General features: G+C 45.0%; 1 protein-coding gene and 1 long non-coding RNA gene across 3 annotated transcripts in view; one reads left to right on the top strand and one right to left on the bottom strand.

Moving 5' to 3' along the window:
• Window positions 1-1307: 1307 nt before the first annotated feature.
• On the bottom strand, window positions 1308-13511 carry Ido1 (indoleamine 2,3-dioxygenase 1). Its single transcript, XM_048456390.3, has 10 exons — window positions 13356-13511; window positions 10252-10347; window positions 10012-10134; window positions 7546-7664; window positions 6829-6843; window positions 5437-5536; window positions 4582-4699; window positions 3440-3491; window positions 2881-3029; window positions 1308-1916 (listed from the first exon to the last, which is right to left on the bottom strand). The coding sequence occupies exons 1-10, from the start codon at window positions 13452-13454 to the stop codon at window positions 1597-1599; spliced, it is 1191 nt and encodes a 396-aa protein (XP_048312347.1). The 5' UTR covers window positions 13455-13511; the 3' UTR covers window positions 1308-1596.
• The window catches only part of LOC125414430 (uncharacterized), a 20158-nt gene continuing 17585 nt past the window's right edge, over window positions 12292-14864 (top strand). Inside the window, exon 1 of one of the 2 annotated variants that reach the window (XR_015736218.1) lies at window positions 12292-12607. This is a non-coding gene — a long non-coding RNA (uncharacterized LOC125414430). The remainder of the gene's footprint in view (window positions 12608-14864) is intronic. The other variant, XR_007236263.3, reaches the window with a different exon arrangement.

Below are 14864 nucleotides of genomic sequence, written 5' to 3'. Positions count from 1 at the left end.
GAGATTGCTAAGTCCTTGTCAGTGGGGCCATTGCTGAACTTCCCCATCCTTTTTTTACATACTTGGTTTCTGCTTACGAATTTGTCTCTCCTGTGATTTCAGATCATTGAAATTCCTTCACTTCCCACTTCCCCAAGTTACTTTCCTTCTAGCATATTCTAAGTAAAGAAGAAACAACAATGAGTGTAGTTGAGAAACTAAATGTCTTCTCTCTTGTAATTATGTGGTTCTGAGTAGATAATGCCATCCTTCTGGGCACCGACTCTGTCATTTTTAAAAGAGAAGATTGACTCAGAACTTATAGGTTTTGCCCATTTTAGTTTTAGTTTTGTTTTTAAACGAGGTCTCACTCTGTAGCCTAGGCTGGTTGGATTTCACTGAGTAGCTCATCTGGCTTTGGACTTCCAGGATCGCTTATATGTTAGGATTGCAGGTGTGCGCTATTACAACTGACCCAGGTGACTTTATTTACTTATTTACTTTTTTTTTTTTTTACTGTGTTTTACTTATTTACTGTGTTTTTCGATAAAGGCTGGCCTGGAACTTAGAATGTAGTGCCATCTTCCCCTAACTTTCATGACCCTCCTGTGTTAGCTACACGAATGCTGGGATTACAAGTACTGTGTCCCCATCTCAATTCCTCTTGACAAGGATCCCATTATGAAATTACCTCATGTCAGACTGTGAATGCCAGTAACCCCGTCTTTCAGAAGAAAATTGTATTACGAAGACTTATGAGCAACTTTGCTGTTTCTGTGATGAAATACCATGACCCGAAGCCACTTATGCAAAAAAAAAAAAAGTGGCCTGTGGTTCCAAAGAGGATGCGTGGAAGAGTAGGGAAGGCGCTGCAGCAGGCAGCTGCAGCAGGAAGCAGCTGGGACAAGCCTAAAACCCTTCAGAGTCACTTCCGGCAGCAAGGCTGTACCTCCTAGAGGCTGTGACTACCCGCAAACTGTGCCACCCAAACAGGGAGCAAGTGTTCAGCTTGCCCGGTGTGAACGCATGGGGGGCATTCATCATCCAAACCATCACAAAACTCAGTTCACAAACATCATCCAACCAACTCAGTTCCAATGAATGCATTCACACGTTCATTCATGCTTCTATATATTCATTCCAGAGACATTTGCTAAGACTGGCAAACAGTAGCCGGCAGCCTCAGCTTCCTGTGTAATGAGAATACATTAATAAATAATTACAAGGTGACAATGGACGCGTGCAATAGTGACATTTTGAAAGTACAGGACTCAGGAAGTAAAAGTCGTTTTGAGAGATCTTGAGCTACAGCTACAGAGGACACAAGATTTATTCACCTTACAATCATTTTTATTTACTGAGTTTCATTGTTATACCCCCAATCAACAATATAATTTATAGTGTTTCTTATATCATTTTAAAATATTATTAAATAATTCGCTTTTGCTGTTCTCCTACAGGGAGATGTAGAGATGATTTTGAAATTTCTACAGTGCCTTCCTGGTAAATCATTCCATACTCGTCCTCATTGGGGCTGATCTAGATCTAATAAGTTTTGGCAGGGCATATGCAGATCTCTGTGCCCTGATCAAATGCAATCTTGCTACACTAAGCGCTTTACAGAATGGCGTTCTCGGTTGCTTTCATCACACTCTTCAGAAATTCCATGAGGTTAGTACCCCCAGTCCCTCTGTTTTCGCCTCCATGTTGCTGGTTGCTCGAAGGTTTCACAATGTATGTCCTTACTATTTCGAGGTGGAATTTTCTCAGAGAGACCAGGCCCTGCACACAATTATTATATGCGTTCCGCACGTCTTCATTGCCTCTTGACATGACAAACTCACGGACTGAAGGACCTGACTCTAAGGAGCGAAGGAAGTTGCGGTGGGCTGGAGGCATGTACTCTCTCATCTCCTGGAGGAATTCTGCGGGAGATCCTACGGTAAGATGAAGACAGGTGAGGTGGTTGGGGAGAAAGGACTGCAAGGCCAGCAGGCTGCATGATCATTATCTAAAGCCACTGTGGAGGATTTGAAGGACGCCCACCCCAAATGACTTGCTGCATGCTCCTATTAGTCCTGAAGACAGAATAAGCAAATGCTCCTAATAAGATCTTCTGCCTGTGGTTGCTCTGCCTTCCTTCCCTTTTGGCTTCCCGTCTCTCCTCTCCCTCTCCATGACTCCCTCTCTCCTTGCTTTATTTGGTTCCTGCTGGACAGGATCTCACTCTGTAGCCCAGGATGGCTTTGAATTTGCAACACTTCTGCTTCAGCATCCTGAGTGCTGGGATTCTAGAGGTACAGCGTCACACCTGGCTCTTGCCTTCTTGCTTTCCCGTCATACTGGATCCTTCCAAGAGGCTGATGGTACAGAAAGGGAACGTACGGTCTGCCCTTAGTCGATCATAATGCCTAACTGACGGGTTCAAGCAATCTTTTTAAACACGTGTCCTAAGTTTCACCTGCCACGGCGCTATCCTCTATGTCTCCTAAGCTTACAAAAACACGAAAGTGGAAGAATTTTTCTCTCTCCCTTGAGGACCCTAGAAAGCATTTAATAAACACAGTCAGAGGGTGCAAGCCTCCCTCTGGGCTGCCAGGCTGCGGGATGTTGCACACCAGGGCGGTATCAGCCCTTTGCTGTCACTGAGGCCCCTGCCTCCCAGCTTCTGCTCACAGGCGTGTCTCATTTTCCAGCATACGCCCCTGGCGATGGCTGTGGGTCAACACTCAGAGAATGATGAACCTGAATTTGAGCTTTGGCTCATCTGGGAAAGGGAACAAGAGTCCTGAAGGCAGCAGATAACATTTGAGAGAGAGGCTGCTGGGGAAGATCCGTAACCTGCATTAAGATCTAGTCCCGTTAGTAGAAAAGAAAATACATGCTGTTGTTTCCACCTACCTTTACCAGAGCTGTGCTTTATTCCCAGAAGGATGTCGAGGCACTGGAAGATGCTGCTCTGGCCTGCGCTGCCCCCTGCAAACATTTCTGGGGTGTCCGAGACCCCCTCATACAGCAGACCATTTGGCAGCTTGGGATTGTTTTTCCAGCTAGGCCAAAAAGAGAGGAAAAGTCCTTTGAATTAATTGCGAGATGGAAGATCCTACACTAGCGGTGATTCTCCCGTACACCTTCAGTCACCCGTTTTCGTTCATGAAAATAACAAAGAGCATGGTTCAGAGAAAGTTTGACACACTTTCTGAGTGGAACCTTACTTCACCCTAGCTCAGAGCATTCTCTCTCTTCGCTCTGAATCTTTTTCCCACCCCTGTTCCAGGGACTCCCTGGCCAATAGTCACCAAAGAACACAGCCTATGCTTTCTAGACAACGTGGATGTGGATGTGGATGTCAGCATACGAATCATTATTTCAATCCAAAGAATAGTAGAGGCCAGCGATTGGGATCTGCTCTGGTCTTTACCTGACTGGAGAAAATAAACTCAAACCACAGACTACGTACCCAGACAAATATATGCGCAGAACATTGAAAAACTGGTTTGGATCCACAAAATCTGTGAAAAGATGCAAGTATTTAACTTAGCAGCATCAGCAGTATGCAACCAACTCAACAAACCATAAACAACCATCAGCTTACAATAGATGCTTCAGGCAGACCCAGGGCCTCCTGGGCAAGCATTCCTCTCCTCTGTTCTCTCCTGGAGAAACCTACTCATCACTTGCCTGTAGCCCGCTAAGGTATCAACTAGCCTCACCTCCAAGACACCGCCATCCAAATGAAACTGTGAGCACCACTCTGTGTGCTTCCCGACCCAGCAGATGCAATGCTTGCAAAATCAAACCAGGACTGGACATGCACCTCAGTGGGAGTGTGCTTTCTTAGAATCTGTGAGCTCTGGGTACCATCACCAGCAGCACATACACATACTCACAGGCACACTCACCCACGCGTGCGCGCATGCACACACACACACACACACACACACACACACACACACACACACACGCAGTAGCCCCATGGGATCCATTCATTGGTCTTCCTAAAACTTACTAACATTTGATTAGAAGGGCTTTCTCCCTCAATAGACAGTCAGTAGCAGCTTCAAACTCAAACAAAATCCCACTTGTTAAAAATGGGCCAGGAAGGCAGATTTCCTGCCGCAAGTACTCCTTTGTACTTGTGGGTTTTGTAGGGTCTCTACTTTTTCTACTTCAATTTTGAAGCAGTTCTTTTCTCTGTTATCCCAGGCTGACTCTGTGAAGAAGCAGAGCGAATTCAGACCAGAGTCTGGGTTTTTCCAACACTTAAATTGCCTTTGGGTTCAACAGGTTTCTTCGTGGATTCTAGTGGCAAGCAAGGAAGTTCCTCTGTGTTAAAAAAAAAAAAAAAAAAAAAGACCCCGCTTTGGAATTCTGGGCTCCTTGTTTACTACCAGTGGTGCGACCTTATCTCTCTGACTTTAGATTTCCTTTCCTGAAAAAGGACACAGCGAGATCTTCTCCGCAGAAGTGTAATGATGCAAGGAGACGGATAGGCACTCTGTACTGGGTACCTTGCATTTCCTTTTCAAAGCTCTTTGCTCCAGACACCAGATGCATAGGGCTGTGAGCTCAGAATACGCACCCACCGCCGGCAATACTTACTCTGCATCCTCTGGAAATATGTCCTGGCATTATTCAGACTCTCAGCTATAGCTTCAAATGCCTTTTCCAGTGCTTTCTGATCTTGATGCTGTACTGCACTGCATACAGTCGGGACTGCCTAAAAAATAAAGTTGAACAATTAGAGGTCTGTAAGTAAGCTCTAGCGGCAAACATAGGCACAGGGCAAATGGTATCTAACTCAGCAAATCAAGTTTATGTTTCCGTTCCGCCTTCTTGTGTGCACATGGATGCATATGACTCTGTAGACTTTTGCGGGTGCATGTGCATGTGTCACATGAATGTGGAGGCCAGAGGTTAATGCCCAAGGATCCCTAGGAGCTGTTCCATTGCTTAAGAGACAGGACTGCTCCTTGTCTTAGGGCTCACTAATTAGACTGGCTGGCTGGTCAGAGAGCTCCAGGGCTCTTCCTATCACCACCTCCGGGCCTCACAAGTATATCCCAACATGCCCAGCTTTTTCATGTGGATCCAGGAGACCAGATTCAGGTGACATGCTTACACAGCAAGCATGTCAATCCACGGAGCCATCTCTCCAGGACTCTGTGTTTCTTTGTCCAGTCAGAATAATTGCCTTTACATCACTGTATACTAATGACAAATCTCTCTGGGGATTGTTATTTCTCGATGAAATTTCAAATTTGATTCTAAATGCATGGCCCCTAGATTTTATATTTCAAAACAAAAAACCAAAATATTTCTTTGTATAGCAAAGGATGTTATTTCCTCCAATTTTATGACCAGCGTGAACTCAGCCATGCTACTGTGATTTAGTTGTTATGTGGTTGCTGTTCTTGCATGAAAGGAAAGGAAATGGCTAAGGAAGAGAAGACATACTTGGATGGCAGAAGAAGCCGCGATTTCCACCAGTAGAGAGACGAGGAAGAAGCCCCTGCCACAGTCTCCACCAGGAAAGGTGAACAGAACGTCCATGTTCCTGAGAAAACCAGTCACGGTTGGCAAAACATTCAGGAAAATGAACGGCAAATTTGTAGAGCAACATACTTTCCCAACATCTTTATTTCTACTTTTATTTCTTATTTCAAAAATAATTGTGCCAGAGAGTTGTATGCTATGTCCTACTCTCTGTACTACACATTTGAGAATCCTAAAAGTCAGGTACATTGGGTGCACTACCTAAAGATCATGTGGAATTAAGGCCATGCTCACACTTGGAATTTAACTCCAGCACATGGATCTAGAAACCCCATAGCAGGTCTGTTTCTATAAATCGTACAGGCATGCATATTATCATAAGTATATGCCCAAAGCCCTGAGTTCTAGTTCGAGTAAGCCCTGCCCACTCACACCCCCACCCCGTTCCAACCCCATCACACATGGAGAAGACTGGCTGAATTCTATTTTTCTTTTCTACTGAAGTTTTGGTATTGTCGCAAGTCTGGATTCAGAATCTGTGTATCCAGGAGTTTTGAAGTGTTTACATTTCTGGATCCTAGAGCTTGGCCACTGCTTGTCTGCTGTGAGATGCTGTTTTAAAAAGTTCTTAATTTAAAGTTACTGTTTAAACTCTTGGCCATCACTGATAAAGGCCTATGGGAGCATTCATTTCCCCTTTTCCCACAGCTATTATTCACGGTGGTGCAAGCTAGAGGCCTCCTGTTCCAATAATGCGTCAAAACATTTGTGACTCCAAAGACCTTGCCCGTCACTATGTCTTACACCATAGACACTAGGCCTCCCCCATCTTCCGGATTCCCCCTTCCAGTCTTCTATTGAGTAGCGCTTATAGCACTTTATTTTTTTAATAAATGTATTTCTATATATTTAGCCTAACTTCATCTAGGTGAGATTACACTTGTGTCATATGGCTTAGTTCCCCAACTTTTAGAAATTTAGTGCATAGATCAAAAATGGCAAGGGTTGGGTTAAAAAGCACAGAGATAGGCTATTAGGTGGTATTATTAACTACTTCTAGTCACAAAAGTCATGGGGGGGTCACAGGCACATAGACGTATGTACTTTTTGTATCTGCCCAAATTAATTTCATGCATGTAGATACTAATGGCAGCTTTGCAAGGATCTGTAGCTACAATATCAAATAGACAGACTCATATCAATAGCTATAATTAAGTGCTGGATTATTTGCCTTTTAAATAATTATTCTAATAACTTTCTTCTTAAATCCAGTCATGGAGAATATCCCCATAAACCTACATTCATTTTAGACGGCAAGTAATTATTGAAATGAAATAAGAACCAAATACTTACTCGAATGTCAAGGGCCTTAGGAGAGCAGCCACGAAACAATGAGCCAATTGGAAGAGGGAAAGAAAACAGAAAAACCAGGTGAATTTGAATATTGGTTCATACACTATGATCCAGTAGTGTTGAGACACGGGTTTAATGAAGGAAAAACATATTTTCTCTGTTTCTCAAGATTATTTACCAGTGGTTCTCAACTATCTTGATGCTGAGACCCTTTAACACAGTTCCTTATGCTGTGGTGAACCCCAACTATGACATGGGGGCACATGTGCCATGGTGCACATGTAGTGGTCACAGGACATTTTTGGGGAGTCAATTCTTTGCTTCCTTTACTTGGGTCCCAGAGATTAAACTTGGACAGACAAGGCTGTGCAAGTACCTGTGCCTGCTGAGTCATCCTGCTAGACCCCAACGCAACAAGCACTGCTTAGAGTGAATTCTCTTGGTGCAGAGGAAGGAACCGAATGAAGAGAAGCATGAAGGCATTTTCTGAGGTGACACACAGGCTGCTATAGCTGCCTTCGGGTGGTGACTGTTTGAGGTGTGGCCACAATAGTCACACTGAACATGAAGGCTCTCTGGATTTTCCTGACTGTATCCAGATACTTCACATGCCCATAAAACACATTCGTAGTTACAGACACCACAGTCTAAGGCGCCATACCCAACAACAGAAGCCATACCCAATTACAGAACAATGTAATGTTCCTAGTTACATACCCATTGGGGTCCTTCTTCTTCCAGTTTGCCAGGACGCAGTCTGCATAAGAGAGAATTGGAGGTAGCCCCAGCTTGTCTGAGAGCTGGCGGTAGGGAACAGCGATATTTCTGGGCAGCACCTGATTAAAACACATGGCTCATTTTTATCCACTGAAACACCTTACTTTTTCTTCTCATCTCACTGTTCAAACTTGTCCTGGAGCGTAGACAGCACTTGGAAGCCAGTGTGTAATTTTCTCTCCCACATCTCATAACGTAACCCTGGCAATTGTTCAGTGTTCGTGTTTGGGATGCAGGTTTTTGCGGGCATAATTTGGGCACAGAAAGGAAGAAAAGTGAAGGAGCCTGAAGGTTTGGTTTTCTAATGACCCTGGGTTATTTTCACTCTGTCCTTCACCCATCCGTCCCATGAGACGCCATGTCAGCTAGTGGCAGCAAAAGAAGGAAAACTCAGCTGCCCCTGGATTTCTTGGCTTTGGTAAGGACAAGGGACGTGGCTCATGCGAGAAGCAAAAGCAAAGAGCTGTTCCAGAGCACAATGAAGAAGAAAATACTCCTGGACAGCGCTCTCTCTCTCTCTCTCTCTCTCTCTCTCTCTCTCTCTCTCTCTTCCTCTCTCTGTCTCTCTCTCTGTGTCTCTCTTTGTCTGTCTCCATCTCTCTCTCTCTGTGTGTGTGTGTATTGTATGTTTATTCTGTTTTCAATAAACTTCTTTGTACTTGGCACTGGTGCCAGGCACATTGATGCAGACATGCTATCCCACAACTTGGAAGGATGATGCAGAATTGAGAGTTCAAAGCCAGCCCAGGATACAGAATGAGTTCCGTATGTGCCTGTGCTTACATGGTGAGACTGTGCCCCATGCACAAAACAACACAACAACCCGCAAGCTATGTGGTTAGCATTCCTTTTAACTGGATAGTTGTGACTGTTAATCTCAATTTTCAACTTGATGCTGGTGAGAGCTGAATAGGTTCGGACAGCATAGTAGTCTGGACATCTCTCAGAGGGTGTTTCCAAAGATTAGCTAAGCCTGGAAGATGTGCCCTAACTGTGGGTAGAAGGGTCTGCTAGACAGCAGCCCCAGGTGGAATATCAGGAGAACATTAGGAAGTCTACAGCACAGAAGTCTCTGCCTCCAGTCTCTGGTCACCGAGAGATGGTGCTCCCACCACACGAGGCCAAGTGACTCTGGACTGAAGCCTCTGAAGCTATGAGCTGAAATAAATACTTCTTTCTCTCCTGGGAGGTGCTTTATGAAGTATTTCATTGGAGAAGAAATCTTGCTTTCCCTATGGGTGAGTAGTGCATCCCCCTCAGTTCCCTGGTGTCCAAGCCGAGTAATCCCAGTGGTTTTATTAACTATACAGCTAACACTGTGTTCTGAATCTGTCTGGCTTAACATCATTTGATTTAGAACTAGACGGTCCTATTCAGTGATTAAAGTAATCACGGTCAGAGTGAGTCATAGCTAGGGTGAGCATATATAACACAGGGAGAAGGTGAGGGACCCAAAGGCCACTGGGGCACAGACACTCTAGCGGTATAAAGTGAGCTTCATAACACACAGATGGGTTGACAGTCAGCTGATGCCACGGTTTGGAGAAATAATGACTTCAGATTAGCTCAGTATACTTGGGGGTGGATCTAACCAAGAGAGCAATATCAGAACCACTGTTCATCACATGCTGTCAACTAGTCATACATGTGAACTCGTCATACATGTGAACTAGTCGGCTGCAACTAGTCATACATGCTTCAAAAGGAAATGCATTTTCTTCATCAGAGGTTGACAGACACAGGAGCAGAGGGAAACAGTGAAGCATTTAGTAAAATAATTCGAGCTGACCTGGGAAAGCAAAGGGAGTTGCCCTAACACTTTTCTATTACAGCCAGCTTTGCAGAAGAGAAGAAAGGCAGAATCCTGACTTAGATTTTGCTCGTTTATTTTTGCTTTGAAACAAACCTCTTCCTTACAATAAGCTGTTGTATATTTTTACTGCCAGGATTTTAAAGTTGGACAAAGTTGTGATACATTAAAATGTGCTCCACTCTATCTTTCTTTCATAATTCTGACTTCCCTGCTGAGTCTAATAATCACGTTTTGTGGGGTCTGTTGTTGTTTAATGATGCTAAGACCGTGATGGTCTCTTCATGCAAACTTCTAAATTGCAGCCCCATGGAACCTAACACACACAAGGTCCTGGGCTCAACCCTAGCATCTCACTTGGGAAGCGCCAATTCCTCGCCATCACAAATAGTAATGATAATAATACACTTCTAGTATTTAACTTTTTGCAGCCCTAGGTTTCAAATCTAGGGCTTTCCATATGCCAGGCAAGATCTCTGCCATTGAGTTATCTCCCAAGCTCTCAAACGTTTTTACATGTCATGAAAGCTGGAGCCCGTTTTCATGTTAATGAAAATCCAACATGGGAAATACCGCCCCCCCCCAAATCTCCAAACCTCCTTAACATCGTCATCACGTCTTTGGTTCCACACATACGCCATGGTGATGCACCCCAGAGCCAAATGTGCCAGGCGCTGCAACCTGTGCCCTTTCAGCTCGTCAATGCTGAGCGTTGGCAGCTGAGAATAGATGGAGAAATTGGGCTAACATCAATGCTGGGAATACTGTGGGTCTTAAAACCAAGGTTAAAATGTGAAGAATCTACACAGAAAGACAATTAATACGGGTTTGCAAACCTGGTCAACTTCTTCTCTAAGTTGCCCGTTGTCGATCAGTTCAGGAAGACTTTTAGCAATGCGGATCCAGCCCTCGAACGCAGGGGGCAGTTCCTCCTTGAAAGGAAAACAAGACCAGCTTGTTGCAATTGCTCATGGAGGTCACTTAAAGTAGCACGGACTCTCCTGTGGATGGTCTAGCTTGCCCGTGGCTCCACTGGCGTCCCCAACAAACACCGGACAGGTGTTGCCACCTGACTGGTGCACAGGCAGAGGCCCGAGCTCCTTTCTCTCTTCCATTCACACCTTTCTATACCCAGCTCGAGATTCTCCCCAAACCTTCCTCGTGACTGCAGCCTACACCAGTCTCCTCCCCAGGAATCCACGGGAGATACCATTTCACACTGCGCCCTTATGCCCTGATACTTCCTCCTCAGGTTTATTCTTTGAATGGAAGAGAAATGAAATGGCATTAAAGTCACCAGTAAATTAGGCATCGCGCTCAGTTCTGCCTATATGTTTTTCATATTCCACAATGCCCCAAGAAGTGGTCTCTCTCTCTCTCTCTCTCTCTCTCTCTCTCTCTCTCTCTCCCTTGCACATTTAAATATCCATCTGCCACTTGTTTTGTATATAATTTATTTGTAGCTCAAACAAGCATTTCCAGTTAGCAGAATCCGAGCTGCGTTGTGGTTCTAATTAATCTCTTGCAGGGCCTGGCATTACCGGGCACTTAGGGCCTGATCCATCCTAAGTAGGCAGCGGTCAGGGCCCTGTTGCTCTAACTTTTGCAGTCTGAGGTAGGGCAGCAGAACTAGGACAGAGTCTGTGTATGCACATGCATGTGTATGCATATGTGTGCATGTCTGCATGTGTATGCATGTGAGTGTGTGTGTGTGTGTGTGTGTGTGTGTGTGTACATGGTGAGAAGACAGTCTTAGGTGTGTCTTTCACCTCACTTTTGAGACTGGGCGCCTCTATCAAGGAGCTCACCCATTAGGTTAGAATGGCTGGCCAGTAAGCCCTAGGGACCCATTGGGATTTCAAGAATATACCACGTCACCGGCTTGTTTGTTTGTTTTGTTTTAATTCATGTTCTTGTACATGCATGGCACCGAGTGAATCATCTTCCTAACTTATGAATTCCTGGCACAATTTCCAACAGATTTGTTCCCACCATAAATCTTAGCAACCTCAATTTATGACTGTTTTTCTTTATTTAATCCAGAACGGTCACCTCATCACTTAAAGGAAATGATTGACGGGCTCTCACACTCCCCTGAGACATGCTGTGCATGTACTGTGAGGTGGGGGGGGGGGGGGACACAACGGGCTAGGACCTAGGCTGTCGAGGGTAGGAGAAAGCATGGAAAGTAAAGCCAATAGTGGGGAGGGGCTGCTGTAGGCGTGGTGTCTACTTCTTCCACCACAAGCTATTTTCGCCCCCACCCTCAAATGAAAATGAAATTCAAATAAAGATGTCTCCTAAATCTCGTTTACAATCACACATCGCCAGTGAGTTCTATAGAGATACAGGCAATGTCCCCAAATGAACTCCGGAACTCTGAACCACACCCACAGGCAGACCAGGTTACTCCTTCCCTGGGAAGCTTGCAGCTTCCAGCTACACCGCAGTTTCTCAACCCGTGGGTCGCGACCCCTTACGGGATCGATAGACCTTTTCACAAGGGTTGCCTAAACCTATCAAAAAAAAAAAAAAAACCCACAGATATCTAACAGTAGCAAAGTAACAGTTATGAAATAGAAGCGACAAGGATTTTAAGGTTGGGGATCGCCACAACATGCGGAACTGTTGAAGGGTTGCAGCATTAGGAAGGTTGAGAACCCCTGCGCTAAACCCTGAGGTGGCCAATACTCACATAGGGACCCGGTACGCGGAGACCTCAACACTAGGTACGCCAGGGTACCCGAGGATGCAGCCTCCAGGGCATGGGTACCAGGCGTGGTGCCCACAGGCAAGGAGAGCCTGGGGATACGCGCTAGACCGTAGTACCGCCCTCGAGGCAGCAAGCCAGCGGATTGGATGAGAGTTGCAGGATGCTCCTCCTGAGCGCGCAGGGCGCACACTCCAGAAAGACCCAGACGGGGCAAGCTGGTACAGGCTCGCGGGCACCCTTAACTCTGCAAGGTTCCAAGTTCCTCGCCATCCCGGGAACCGCCTTGGTTTTCCATATCTTACCTTAGTCTCTAACCCACTGACCCCAAGACGCGCACCTTCTTGGCTCCGGGCTCTTCCTGGCTGGGTCCCACCCAGTGTCACTCCAGCTCAAAACGCGGCTGTTTACTCCGATTCTTAGCGGGACTAGGTGAGCACAGGCCACCTCTATAGGACTATCTTGCCTCCATCCTATTCTCCGTAAGTTCTTATAATGAAATTGTTGATGATAAACTGATATGCGTGGGTTTCTGTTTGTTCAGTAGGTTTTGGGTTTGTTAATTTGAGATGGTCTGGCCTCGAATTTGAGGCAATTCTCCTGCCTCTGCTTCCCGGGTGCTGGTTTTGTGCACCATCGTACCTGCTTAAGATGCGTGGTGTTTTGAGATGAGTATCCCCTTCACTCCCCGACCCACACACATCGCACTTCGAGGCTAAAACTTGCGCAAAAGCACAGTCAATGCAGTTTAGACCCTCCTTTGAATTATGCAAACGACAAGCATTATTAAGACCAAACAAAAGTTACTTGATATGTCATCCCATTTATCGAAATTAGTGAGGAACACAGATTTTATACATTTGATATAGCTCAGAAGAGGGAGGGGAATTCCCAGGACTCGGGCCATTTGACTGTTGCCTTTGAAAAGGTGGTTGTTAGAAACCCACTTCCCTCTACAAGCGCTGTTACCTTATAAAGCTAAAAGACTTCCCAGGCTCTCCCTTTCTCCTCCCATTGCCACGTTAGAAAAGTAAGGAACACACACATGAGTGAGTTTGGAAGAACAAACCCTGAAGTGCAAAGAGGCTCGCTTATTTGTACCCTAGCTCCGGGTTTGAGAGTTCTTGATGCATTCGTTCAGGAGAAGGTGAGGCATAGTTGCTTATCCAGAAATTTGTCTGCGAAGACAAATAATGAGGCTAAAACAGAGTTTTCACTTATATCTCTTACCAGTGGATGTGGCAGAGCAAAGCCCACAACTTCGTTTATGTGGTATTCTTCAAGGATCCTGTTAGAACCTTCCATTGGTGATGCCTCACTGTGTGCCATTGCTGTCTACTTCACTGACCCCTCTTGGCCACTGAAGGAACTGAAGGAAGTTTGTCTTTATAAATACTTGGGCCAATCACAGCTGATACGTAGGCAGGGCAGGGCAGGGAGAAGTGGCTTCCCCTTGGGAAAGTTTCGTTTTCTATTTTATGTATTTGTAATTCGGCAAACAATAAAATCACAAAGCATCTCTATTCATCACATGAAGAAACTAAACATTTATATTTCTTATCAGATTTATTCCTCAAGGACATCAACTGTTGACTATGATGTACCTGGGTTTCCAGGACACATTATGGAGGCTTCAGCCCTGGAAATGCCTCCACCCTGTCAGTGACTTAGAAAGCCACCTGCTACCCCAGTAAGAGAATTAGGAGTTCAAGCCACGATGGGCACAGCTGAAGTGAAAGGAAAAACCTGGGGACAGGTGACCAGGAGAGAGCATTTTACTTTAGAGAAACTTTCCAAGTTTGAGTCTAAAATAAAGACTATCACGACAGCTAGGGTCCTAACTACCATAGTTATCTGTTATTGGCTTTTATATGAGCTTCCATAGGTCTTTAAAAATGTCAGTGTCAAGTCTCCGTAGCCCTGAAAGCCAACCTGGGAGACAAAGGTTAGCAAGCCTCTTCAGAGCTGCAGAGAGCTTTTGGTGGCCTGAGCCGATCCGTACACAGACCTCCCTCCTGGGTATCTTACCTTGATGTCTGTCTGTGCCAAGCCTAGTGGAGGGCACTCTTCTTCACAAGGCTAGTGAGTCATTTCCTGGTCAGCCACCTTTTCTATGGCATTTGGCAACAACTCTGCACCTCTGGGGATTTTCTAGCATGCTCAAGACTAAAGTAGAGGTTCAAATAATGAAACATGTTTCTCACAATACAAAATTGAGACTCTGTCTGATAAAGGCTTACAGAGTACATCCAAGCTTAAGTCCACTTTGATGCAATGGTTTTTTTTGTTGTTGTTGTGTTGTTTTTTATTTTTAAGGCAGGACCTCAGTCTGTAGAGTCGTTACTTGTTCTTGTGAAATACTGAACCAGAAAAAGAAATCACGTCGTCCTTTTTGATGATCAGGAAAAAAAAAGCAAAACCTTGTACAGTACATTAGAAGAAAATGCAGGCTTATCACGCAGACCATCAGGTGCTCTGGGAAATGAATTAATGAGCCGTGGCTCTGGAACATTCTAGAACAGTCTGACATCATTGTCGTATGATGGCTTTTCTCTGAACAGATGGCTTTTACAAGAATATGTTCTCGTTATTAAAAAAAAAAACCAGTCAGGAAAATCGAAACCAAAAATGACACAGCAAAGAGAACACAATGGTGGTGTAAACTAAGTACTTCATGAGGGTGGGTTCGCTTGGAACCACGGTCAGGGCGGGGTCAGGAAGTCATATGATATCTTCAAG

This window comes from Myodes glareolus, chromosome 23, assembly GCF_982192425.1.
Source record: "Myodes glareolus chromosome 23, mMyoGla1.1, whole genome shotgun sequence".
NCBI classification, from domain to species: domain Eukaryota; kingdom Metazoa; phylum Chordata; class Mammalia; order Rodentia; family Cricetidae; genus Myodes; species Myodes glareolus.
The sequence above is the reverse complement of the archived record's forward strand: the minus strand, read 5'-3'. Positions and strand labels throughout refer to the sequence as shown.